Source organism: Ochotona curzoniae, unplaced genomic scaffold (assembly GCF_017591425.1).
Source record: "Ochotona curzoniae isolate NIBS_2020 unplaced genomic scaffold, NIBS_Ocur_1.0 contig_3190, whole genome shotgun sequence".
NCBI classification, from domain to species: Eukaryota; Metazoa; Chordata; class Mammalia; order Lagomorpha; family Ochotonidae; genus Ochotona; species Ochotona curzoniae.
In genome coordinates, this window is record NW_024465751.1 from 21,067,563 (window position 1) to 21,080,687 (window position 13,125).

The 13,125-nt window shown below is 36.1% G+C and overlaps 1 protein-coding gene across 4 annotated transcripts in view; it reads left to right on the plus strand.

Moving 5' to 3' along the window:
- Nucleotides 1-13,125, plus strand: part of RSPO2 (R-spondin 2) — a 168,880-nt gene that overhangs the window by 85,142 nt on the left and 70,613 nt on the right. For 2 of the 4 annotated variants that reach the window (XM_040979475.1, XM_040979477.1), the window contains one exon: nt 8,814-9,002. The exons of 1 other annotated variant lie outside the window; for it this stretch is intronic. In XM_040979475.1, the coding sequence (XP_040835409.1) occupies nt 8,814-9,002 (189 nt within the window). The remainder of the gene's footprint in view (nt 1-8,813; nt 9,003-13,125) is intronic. One more of the 4 variants, XM_040979476.1, reaches the window with a different exon arrangement.

Below are 13,125 nucleotides of genomic sequence, written 5' to 3' on the forward strand. Positions count from 1 at the left end.
AAGGATTGATACAGTGTGTAGTGTTTTTTGTTTTTCTGTCTGAACAAGCACTTCTCATTTAATGCTATTTTATGTGCAATATGATTATATTTAGGACAAACAGGATGCTGTTTTGAAGATTAAAGTGTTAATAATAATTGATGAATTTCTGTTCCTTACCCGTTCTTTATTGGATTAACACCACAAAATGAAGGCAGCATAGATGCAAGTATTCTGTTATATTTATATCTTTCTAAAAACCAAGTTAAATAAATAATTTTTTATATTTTAGAAGTTATATTGGGATTTCAGATTATTTCATTGCTAAGTTTTATACCATATTTGCAAAGAGTTTTGTTTGCTTTTAAATTACTTCTCACAATTTAGTGTAGTAAGCTTCAAGACGTTCATGTATTGGATTTTAGGTGCTATTTATTTTTTAAAGATTTATATTATCAATTGATTGTTTTCTTTTTTTCATTATTATTTTTCCAAAATAAGATTTTATAGATATTTCCCCTTCAACCTCCCCCTATTGCTTCCCCATTTTCAACCCCCCACACCCTACCTAATTCCTCATATTATTACAGTAGAGTAGCCCTCAGGAACAGTAATAAATCCAACATTCTGCTGTTTATATATATCATGGCATTGTAAAAATAGGCAATGGTAGAAAATCTGGTCAAGTTATTGTCAAGGTTTATTTAATAGTTTCAGAGTTCTCCTTTTGTTCATGAGTAGAGATATAGATTGTAAAGTATCTTCACTTCCTAGTATGCTAGTCTCCATCATAGATGAGAATATATGTATATATAGATCTATCTGTCTACCTATTGTATTGTTGATGACATTTGCTTTATATCACAGAGAACATATCATATTTGTCCTTTAGAGATTGACCTATTTCACTGAGCATAATGGAATCCAGCTGGGACTGTTTTGTTGCAAATGGTAGAATTTCATTCTTTTTATTGGCTGAGTAGTATTCCAGAGTATACGTATCATAGCTGCTTTATCCATGCTTTTGCTATTGTGTATTGTGCTGTTATAGAGTTGCAGGTTACTTTATCATATGAAGATTTCATTTCCCTTGTATATATTACCAGGAGTGTGTTAGCTGGTCTATATGATAGATCAATTTTCGGTTGTCTTAGCAATTTCCTTATTGACTTCCATAGTGGCTCCACCAGCCTCCACTCCCATCATCGGTGGAGCAGGGTACCTTTTTCTCCACATCCATGCTAGTAAGTGTTATTACATCTCCAAATGTTAAAAGACTCAAAATCTCACTGGAGTTAAATGGAACCACAATGTATTTGTATTTCCCTACTAGCTAGGTTGCCTGAGTATTTTTTCCTATCTACTAGCCATTTGAATTTGTGTTTTTGAAAAATGCCTGTTCATTTCCTTCTTCTCTGTCTTCAGAGTTGTTTGCTTGGTTGTTATTGAGTTTCTGAAGCTTTTCATAAATCCTGAATATTAGTCCCCTATTAGTTGTGTAGACTGCAAAGGTTTTCTCCTATTCCATTGGTAGCTTCTTCACTTCTTGATTATTTCCTTTGCTGTACAGAAACTTGTTAGTTTGATGTAATTCCATTTGTTTATTTTGGTTTGACTGCCTGTGGTTTTGGTGACTTTTCTTAGAAATCTATTTCAATGTCTATAGCTTGCGGAGTGCTTCCTATGTTTTCCTTTATAGTTTAATGGTTTCGGAGTGCAGATTTAGGTCTTGATTCATTTAGAGCTGATTTTTGTATAAAGTGATAAGTAGAGGTCTTGTTTATTATTTCTGCAGGCTAATATGCCGTTGTCCCAACAACTGCATTTGTTGAAAGGACCAGACTTTGTCCCTGTATTTTCATTTCTCTTGTTGAAGATAACACCTTCTGGGATTTTTATTCTGTTCCATTGATCTTCTCTGTTACTCTACCAGTACCAGACCGTTTTGATGACTGCCCTGTTGTATGTCTTGAACTCTGGAATTGTGATTCCTCTAACTTTATTTTTATTCTTCAGGATAGCTTTGGCTATTCATGGTATCTTGTGTTTCCAGGTGAATTTTCTTAACATCTTTTCTATATCTGAGAAGATTGTTCACATTTTGATTGGGATCATTTGAATCTGCCTATTATTTTTGGTAATATAGACATTATGATGATGTCGAGTCAATCAGTTTAGGAATGTGGTAGATTTCTCCATCTTTTAATGTCTTCTTCTATCCCTTTTAAATTGTTTTGTAATTTTCATTGTGGAGGTCCTCCACATCTTTGGTTCGGTATTCCAAGGTATTAAGGATATCTGGATATTGATATGTAGTGATTTGATCCTGTCATTTTAGCAATGAGTTTTTCATCATTTGATTTAGGTTTCTTTTCTTGTTTTATTGAAATCCTCATATTTGCCTTTGTATCTGGTAGCTGTTATGCTTTTTCTCTATCTATAGTACATTTTTAAGTAATATTTGCAGGGAAGATTTGGAAGAAACAAAATCAATTTTTGTTTGCTTTGGAAATATTTTCTTTCATTTTCAAGCACAAAAGAAAGATTTTCTGGGTATGTTATTCTGGGCTGACAATTTTCTGTTTTAGGGTATGGAATATGCCACTGCACTCTGGCTTGTAGGGTTTCCTCTGAGAGGTCAGCTGTGAGTCTCATTGGGGTACCTCTGTAAGTTAATGGACTTTTCTCATGTGCATATTTAAGTTTCCTTTCTTTATGTTCCAACTGAAGAGAGTTTGATTGTAATATGTTGTGAGAATCGCGTCTGGTTGAGTATATTCAGTATATTTGGAATTTTGATGCTATTACTTGAATTTATACTTAGGTGTTCTTCCAGCTTCCTGACTTTTCAGCATTTTATGTGGAGTCTTGTTCTGAGATTCTTCTCTCACTCATGCAATTATTGAAACTTTCCACTGAACTTTTAAGTTTCTGTGTGTATTCTTCATTTCTAATAATTCAGCTTGATGTTTCAGTGTTGCTATTTCCTGTGTCATGTACTCCTTAAATTTCTCGAACTCCTGTATGTGCTTCTTATTATTTTTAAGGAACTTTATAATGATTTTTAAAAATTCTTTACCTGGCAGTTCTTGATGTCTTCTAAAGTTATTTCGGAGGTTGAAATAGTCTTCTACCCTTTTGCAGGAGAGACATCAGAAACCTCATTTATTGTGCCTTTTGACTTTGGCCATTACAACTCTGATTAGCAATTCTTCTCCTGAGTCCAATCTTTAAGCTGTATCATCCACAAGTCTACAAGTTGACTTTACCGATATCATTCACTGCCTAGTTCTCCATTCTCTCCAGTGAGTTCCAGTCCTGGAGTCCCATTGGATGCTTCTGTAGCCTCAGCAGCCAGGACTCATAGGTCGCCACTCTGCCTTCAGTGGTCCCATGTTGTGGCTGCATGGTTGTTTGCTTAGCCTTTCTCTTGCTCACTATTCTAGCAGTACCTGGGATTAAGGAAACATCAGCTGTGGCTTTAAGCTAGATCACAGGTCTGTCAGTGGTGCCTGTTGGATTGATCTTGTTTTCTTTCATCTTGTTGGACTCCGCTGGCAATTAGTCTGGGGGCAATCCAGATCTATTTCTGGATGGAACCTGTGGAATGCCAAGTTGCTGATACTTTACTGGTAGGACTAGTGCAATGAATTGTGCTTGAAGTGAATTCTCCACAGGCTTAGCATATGCATAGCTCATTGTCTCCCCTTGCCTCTGCTCCCAAACCACCAGGGGCCTTGCCATAGAAGTTGAAATGGTGCCCAGTGTGACACTGCTGGGATCTGAACTATGAAATCCAACCTGGTCCCATACCCATCCATTAGAATTCTGCATCTCTGCTTATGTTTGTGATTGAATTAAAATTTTAAAAAATTATTGGAAAGGCAGATTTATAGAGAAGGGGAGACAGAGAGAATGATCTGTCTGTTGGTTTACTCCCCAAGTGTCCACAATGGTTAATCTGAACTGATCTGAAGTCAGGTACTTCTTCTGGGTCTCCCATGTGGGTTCAGGGACAAAAGGCTTTGAGCCATCCTCATTGTTTTCCCAGGCCACAAGTAGGAAGCTGGATGAGAAACTGAGCACCCAAGACACAAACCGGCACCCATATGAGAGCTCATTCATAAAGGATTGGTGGGACCTGCAATTCTATGGCTGGATTCACCCCCCTTCCCCCCGACCACCTGACCACTGGTAGAGCTCTGTTGTTTCTGGTGTATCTGTTCCATGCGGCACTGCTGCACTGTCTCTGCTGCTTCCCCATGTCCATGGGTCTCCAGGTGTCTTCTCCCATTGACCTCTCTTCTATATCCCAGGATGGTACCTTCTCTGCTTCTCCTTAATAATCCTTCTCTGTTGGTTTCAATATGTCTTCACTCTATTCTGCCATTTTGATCACTCCTTGGTGCTGTTTCAACTTTTTGCAGTACTATGTTTTCCTACCTTGCTCCTATAATAGAATATTTCTGTTGTTAAAAACAATCTACAAAGTTAAAATATGAGTGAGCATATAATTTAGAGTCATGAAAAATACAGATAATTATATTCTCCTATAGTTAGTGTGTAGCCTTTCTGTTCCTTTATCTTTTTGGAAAATGAGTTACAATTTACAAGTTATGGACAAAGGTTCTATAAGTGTACAGTTTGAGCTTACTATTAATTTGTGTAAAAATATTTGAGATACAAAACATTTCTATCACTCTTTAGTGGATTGACTGGTTTCTCTCCCAAATTCATGTCCATTTGGAATGTTGGAATGTGACTATCTCTGGAAATAGAGATCATGTGGGAATAAAATGGGCTCTGAAGCCAAATAGAAAATATTTTTAAGAAATTGAAAAAGGGATACATGATAGGGAGACCACGAGTGTATTTTGTGCTGCCATAAACCAAGGAATGCCTGGGGCCCTCAAAGCTGGAAGAAGCTAGAAAAGAAACAAGGTCCTACTGTTTTTAGTTCTAGTCTCCAGGATTGAGGGAGTAAACGCTTCTCATTTAACTCTTTAAACTGTGGCTATTTGTCATGGCAGTGTAGATATTATAACCTTCCCAGAATTCCATGGTTTCCTTTCTAGTTGGTCCTCAAAGGCATGCATTCCTCCACATTATCTTTACCTGTCTTTATTTTAGTATAAATGAAATCATATTGAGCAGTTTATGTGTAGTGTATGTGTCTGAATTTTTTTGATAGAATTCTGTGAGTGCATGGATTTTATTATGTGGTGTACATCTTCCATATTAATCCTACCTTTTAAAAATATATTTATGGTTTACCATGATGCAATTTTGTAGTTATAGAGGGTCTTCCTTCTCTTCTCCTTTCTCCCTCTTCATTTTTGCTTCCTGTTATTATTCCCCAAATTATCACAGTAGTATAATCCCTTAGTAAAAATGGCAAGATTAACTTTTTGCTATTTAAATGTAGATGTAGTAGGTTAAGCACAATTTTACAGATACATCAAAATCTGTCCATTTTGATCATAGGCATATTTTTAAAAATTTTTTTCTCATTTGGTATATCACATCTATTGTAGCTTTACTGTTTGGAACCTGTATGGTCTATCACCATTTTTTTTCAGTCAATATCTGAAAATAATAGCAAGTATATTGGACTTTTTCAATAATTATGCAGAATGCCTTCATGTTCAAATGTTGGCTTTCCCTAAAAGTCATACATATTATTGCTTTTGATTACAAATCATTTGTTTGAAAATTTTTTAAATGTTATTTTAAAAACTTGACACTTTCATGGACATTCCCACCTATTTCTCAGTTGGTGTGTTTACTATTGCTGTTGCATACTGTCAACTGAATTCTATCTTCATTTCTTCAATGTATACAATTTATTCTTTGAGTAAAATTTTTATTAATCAATGTGTTACTTTAGCTGAAAATATATTTTGCTTTTTCTAATTCCTAAGCTATTACACCTATATAGAATTATAGTTGGTAGTCATTACTCTTCATATATTCATTAGCATACATCATGCTACCTGATATTTACTGTTCTACTAAGATGTCTGCTGCCAAATCTTTATTCATTTGTAATCTGCTGTTCTCTGATTTGACTTTATTCTTTTTTTTTTTTATTGTTGTTAACATTGTATTATGTGATACAGTTTTATAGGCACTGGGGATTCCCCCCACCCCTCCATACCCCTCCCCCCATGGTGGATTCCTCCACCTTGATGCATAACCACAGTTCAAGTTCAGTTGAGATTCGTTCCTTGCAAACACATATCTAGCATAAAGTCCAGCGTCTTATTGTCCAGATAAGTTCAGTGGCCTCTTGGGGAGACCTTCTCTAGTCTGAAGATAGGGCTAACAGAGTAAAGATCCAGTCAGTTAAAAGCCCCAACAAAACCTCAGTATCAATATACAACATTATGGAATTAATTGACATAGTATTGGGTAAACAATATGTTAAAAATAATGCAAGTTCCATTCTTCGAAACATCTGGGTTGAGACAGTATCAATGACAGGTTCAAAAAATAACCAACAACCAAACAAAAATTACAAGTTAAATCAAGGCAAACATGTGGTATCTAATCTTTTGGGATTCGCTCATTTCCCTTAGCATTATAGTTTCCAGTTGGGCCCATTTAGCCACAAAGAACTGCAGACTTTATTCTTTACTACAGATATGTTGCTTAGCTGTGGACTTGATTTCTAAATCTGCCCAGGTCTTCCAATTTTTTTTCCAAGAACGAGTGTCTCTTAATTCTTAAGTCAGCCATGATCTCTTGGAATAGTATGTCTTATTTATTCTTTCTGTCTTTAACTTCTACAGTAGTTACTACTCATGCCTTACTATTCATTTTTTTTCCTTACATGCTGTTTGTCATATCTTGTTTGATGCTGCAGTTGCTTTTTAAAATTGTATTAATATAAAGAAAACAGATTTATGTATTTCATTGACACAGTTCCAAGAGAATAACTATACTTCCCTCCCTCCTGCTATCCCTCCTTCAATCCCCATCCTTGTTTTCTTTCTTCAATTTTTGCAGACATTAAATTATTGTAGAATTGAATCAATTCTGTAATTACAAGTTTAATACACCACTAACCATACTACTCAGCAAGTGAAAAGTGGTAAGATTACAATTCCTCAGTAGAATTAACAAGGGCTAAAAAAATAATCATATCAAAAGATGTCCATTTCGTTCCTATATATTGTTTCTATTCTATATTAAATGTCATTTATCTAAGAAAGCATTTGTCTCTTTGGTACCACTTTATTTCTTTTGCTAAACATCATGATTTTCAATTCCATCGTGTTGCAGAAGACAGGATTTTATTGTTATGGCTGAATAGCATTTCATGGTGTGTACATACCAAATTTTCTTTATTCAGTCATCAGTTGGTGGGCATCTGGGTTGATTCCCCTCTTAGGTACCATGCTTTGGTCTGCAGTTAGCATGAAGGTGTAGACAATTCTTTCCTTTGCTAATTTTATTTCATTTGGGTGAATACAAAGGAGTGTGATGGCTGGGTCATATGGTAGCTCTTTGCTCAGATTTGTGAGGAATAACGGTACCGTATTCCCTGTCATCTGTAATGATGGCACTGGTTTATATTCCCACCAACAGTGGATCATGGTGCAGTTTTCTCCCATCCTTTTCAGTAGATTGCTTCTTGAGTTTTGGGGATATCACTCTAACTACAGTGTAGTAAAATCTTATTGCAATTTTAATTTCCCTGATGACTAGTGATCTTGTGTGCTTTTTAAAAATGTGCCTGTTAATGCTGTAGTTTTGAAAACCATTCTGATTTTGTCATTCTTTTCTGATCTACAACTCATTCATTTTTGTTCAGTTTATAAATTTTTATGTAATTCTCATGTCTACATTATTTTATTCTCCACAAGGTTTCCAGTTTTAATCTGCTCAGATTCTCATTTAAAAGGCTCTTCTAGAATATTCAGATATTCCTGATTCTTGGATATGCATTTTCTTTCTTATTGCTATTTATGACTTCGGTTCACAGTTCATATAATTTATTCATCTTGAGGTTAAAGTAGTTTTTCCTTGGAACTCCCAGGTTGCAGATTATAGAAAACTTTCAGGGGGCAATTTTATGTATTATTTTTCTTTGCAAATTGTTGTGGATCTGGATAATTTCCTACATGAACTTCTTAATTTGAGGGCCTAAGCAGGGGTGGCAAATCTTTATTTTTCCAATGTCCATTTGGATATTTACAATATCATTTTCAGGCTATACAGAATCCTCAGCTCAAGATGTGACTATAGACGAATTTTGAGTCCTTCCTGTGGTTGCCTTGGCAATTCCAGACCACATGGTTTTGTGGACCCTGTATGGGCCTTCAGTGATCCCTAATTGCAGCCTGCATCCCTCCCTTGGATGTCATGTAGACCTAGGGTTTTTTGGGTTTCATGGATTGCTTTCTTTCCCCTTGCTCAGGCCTTCTGTGCCATCATTCCAGGGTTGGATCATGTTATCTAGCCAGTTCCAATGGGACTGGTAGTACTTGCCGTGAAGAAGTCACAGATCTCATGACATCCATAGGGAGATAAGTGTACTCCCTCCCTGCGCCTGTCTTCTTCACCTGGATTCTTGATTCAGGCTGAAGCTGTCTCTCTTGCTGGCCTCGTATCCCTGTGAGTGATTCCATCTCAACTTGGCATCTATATTTATTCTTTGTAAGCTTAGTTTTACTTTAATATTTTAACCTTTTCTTATATGTGAGGGGTGGGAGTGGTATTTGCTTAGTATTTCTGTGTGAGCAGAACATGACAGGAGACATTTGTCCTTTCATCATGGTCTTTTGATCAGAATGTCTAAATACATTTTTTTGTTGTTTTTTCTTTTGCAGCTAGTTATGTATCAAATCCCATTTGCAAAGGTTGCTTGTCTTGTTCAAAGGACAATGGGTGCAGTCGATGCCAACAGAAATTGTTTTTCTTCCTTCGAAGAGAAGGGATGCGTCAGTATGGAGAGTGCCTGCATTCCTGCCCATCGGGCTACTACGGACACCGAGCCCCTGATATGAACAGATGTGCAAGTGAGCATTTGACTTTTGCCTTATTTTCCTGGAAGTGCAGTTTGGAGGGTGAGCTTAGTTGAAAATGTTGATTGTAAAAGATGTATTTGTAAAAAGGTGATGTAAGTCTGAGCTCAGGCTTGCACAAAAAAAAATCAGTGGGGTGGTATCAGATCACGTTGACTTTACACTTCTGAGAGTACAACACACAAACACAGAGACTTTAATTCGTACCTACTTTATCACAAGCTTGTTAGGTAATTATCATAAAGAGTACTTAGTATTTGCAAAACTGAAACTAAAATCAAATCACAGACTTAAATAGTTTCTACTAAAAACTATGGAGAATTTAACATACTTTTTAAAACTTCTTTCTTCTTTTACCTGAGCCTTTCTAATACCTTGGCTTTAACGTAACTTGTAATTAAGCACATGCATTTAGATCTTTGAAGCACTGTTACTGGTGAAGATATGAGTAGAAAACTTACTTCATACTAAGTCCTGGGTTTAATGATGATAAAAAGATGATTAAGGAGTGGCATCCTGTGTCTAGAAGTGAAGGTACAACTTTTCATTTTTAATGTAAAAATTACTAATACAATGATTTTCAAAAGTAGAATCTGAAGTTGTGAAAAAATATGAAATTGATACCAAAGCAATATGCCTTATGGATTACCACACAGCAAGCAGTTTCATCATAATTTGTTAAGTGCTACGTCAGCGGGCATTAAATCTCCTGATGATGATTTTCTCTCCCCCTAGCACATCATGTGTATGACAGTTCATCCCAGGTAACTTGAGATAGATAATGAAGGAGTTTAAATAACATCTTCTACAGACAGCAATAGTTTGGAAAGAGGTATATCTACTGGGGAGTATTGCAATAATTTTTGGAATAAAGGAACACACATAAACCTGTTTTCTGGGTAGCAGGCTGACTGGATGGTGTATTTACCCAAATGTGGATGTGGAAAGAACAGGAGGCTGCTTTCAACTACCCGAGGAGATTCAGTGCAAACCAGAAATACCCTGGGCAGACTGGATGGTCACCCCAGCAGTGAGGTTGTAATGTATTGACACCGTCTTCTTTAGATGACTCCCAAAACAGGAGTTAACCAACACATTTGGGCCAAGTTTGGAGTCTGGGCCTAGAGGAAGTTGTGACTTTTCTAGTACAGGTGCGAGGTGCTCATTAGCAAGGCTTTGTGAAGCAAAATGAGAAATATGCTTGTCTTAGCATGTGACTTTAAGTGACCGTGATTCTTCCAGAGTAATTTTTTTGCCTTTTTTCATGGATAGTGCATCTGTTTTTTGCTGATATTTGTATTCCATTGCAACAATGAGAAAGATTTAAACAGGAACGTTCTGCTATCAGCAACAGTAACTAACGTCTTAAAAGTGAAACTTACTCCTTTGTTTCAGAATCATCCATGTAAAAGCCCAAGTGTAAAGTGATACATTTCTTTGAAAGGAATACCTGGTCTGTGAGAAGTTGACTAGGGCTGGCTTCTTGGTTCCTGTAGTAAGAAACATAAAATTCAAATATGATCACAAAAACCAGTTAATTTACTAACAAACACTAGAAGCCACCATTGTGTCTGATACTATAGTAGGTAATACTAGTTTTATGCTTTCTTACTTATTGCCAAAATAACTTATGTAAGAGCTTTATATTTAAAATCATTATACATGTTTCTTATAGAAGGGTCATAAAATACAAAGACCTTCAAAAAAGCAAAACCAAAACAAACAAATGAATTAGTAACCAAAGATATTAAAACTCAACATTTTGACTTCATGAAGATTTTTGTCTTTGGTGGCTTCTAGTGTTTTAACTATTCTGCTTTGTAATTTGTTTAGTTTGATTAATTTTGAACATTTTTTCATTTTATTGTATACCTGTGTGTAGTCTATGAATTGATTCTTGGTTAGTGAACTTCAGAAAATTTTAGTTTTTCACAAGTGTAAGCAGTTTTATGAAAAATATTAAGTAAAAAACTCTCATTTTCAAATACACAAATTTTTACAGTTTTGTGATTTATAAGATAAACTTGTATTTTTAGAAAAGAGATTTTTGTTTACTTGAAAGTCAGTTACAGAGAGAGGGAAAGTACACACAAAGAAATATTCCATCTGCTGGTTCATTCCCTGGCTGGCTGCAGTGGTCAGTGCTGGTCAGATTGAACTTAGGCCTCCCACCTAGGGGCAGGGCCCCAAACACTTGAGCCATCTTTTACAGTTTTGTTATAAGGCTGTTTATAGGGAACTGGATCAGAAACAGAACCACCAAGGCACAAACTGGTACTATGGGGTGCCAGCTGACAGCTTTACCCACTGTGCCAACTTGCTGGCATGATAGAGGAACTTTCAGACATAGAATAAGTCCATTACAAAACTTTTGACATAGATCACCAAATTCCCTGCTGCAAAAGCATGCCAGTTCACCTCTTGATTGATAGAGGTTTTCCTTGCTGAATAAGAATGATAAAAATTGTTTTAAAAATTGTTTTAAAATTGTTTGTTTTCTTCAACCTGATTTTCTTTGGTACAAACTGAAGTGGAACATTTACTTTTCACATAGATATTGGCATTGTGAGATGTTTGCTAGAATTTCTACTCCTGCTTTCCTTGTGTAACTGTCTTTTTCTTGGTCACAAAAAATCCTTCAAATGCAATGGGTTTGGCCTCTTATAAGCTCAAGTTCTGTTTCTGTGTGTTGAATGGACCACTGTTCACAAATATTTAAGCATCTGGCATGGTGACATAGTGGGTAAAGCTGCTGACCATAATGCTTGCATTCCATAGGGGTTCTGTTTTGTGTTCTGGCGGCTGCGCTTCAATCCAGATCTTTACTAATGGCAAGGGAAAAGGGAAAAGGAACCCAAGTTGGCCCAAGTGCTCCGGCCTGTGCCACGGATCCAGGAAAAATACAGGAGTAAAAGGCTTCTGGCTTCAGCCTGGCCATTGCTGGCTGTTGTAGCTATCTGACAAGGGACCCAGCAGATGCAAGCTCTCTGGCTCTCTGTAACTTTGGCTTTTCAATAAATAAATAAATATTTAAAAAAAATAAAAAGCATTCCCACTGTACTGAGCACACATGTATTTTTCCTTGACTACTGTTAAATAATAACAACAACCATTTACATATCTTTTGCATTGTATTAGGTAATGTAGAAGGATTTAAAGTATGCAGGAGGATGTGCAGGTATTGTATGCAAATGCTGCTCCATTGAAAATGGGTAGTTCAACATTTATAGATTTTTTTGACTCTTAGGGGAGCCCTGGAGCCAATCCGCTGTGGATACTGAGGGATTATTGTGTCACTGGATTACTGACTAAAAATAATCAGTGAAGAGTTTATTACTTTTAGAAAGTGGATACACTATGTAACCACCACTGTTATTACTAGCTGAAAATTGGAAACAACCCAAATATTCAAATAAGAGACGATTTAAGACATTATGTTTTCATAACAAAATATAGAAGTAGAAATAAATATGCTAGGATATTGTGCAGTTTTATAGCTGTAAATCTAACATAATATTGAATGACAGGAACAAAAAATAATAAATAGAGTTAGATCAGCTTCTTTTTTTTTTAAAGATTTATTTACTTGAAAAACAGAGTTAGGGAGAGATGGATATATATAGAGAGAAGTCTTCCATCAACTGGTTCACTCTTCAAGTGGTCACAATGTCCTGGGGCTGGGTCACACCGGAGCCAGGAGCTTATCTCGGTCTCCCACATGTACTTGGGCCGTTTCCAGTGTCTTCCCAGGTTAGTTAGGGAGCTGGATCAGAACTAGGATCGCTGGAGTTGAACTGAGGCCTCATCTAGAATGATGGCATTACAGGTGTGACTTTACTTGCTGTGGCACAATACTACCCCCAAAGATCAATTTCAAAAACAGACAAAATGAATCATTAAATACCTACTATATAGTGTAGGTATATTAGGTACAATAATGAGTAATAATTATTTGAATTAAAAATGGTTTCTCACGGTGATCCTCAGTCAGTAGTGACTTAGGAGACATTTTTTGATATTAAAAGTCAAAGGCATTATTGGTATCTAAATGCTTGTAGATGTTACTAAACGCACATGAACATTGCTTTGCAACAAAATTATCCACATCAAGATGTTA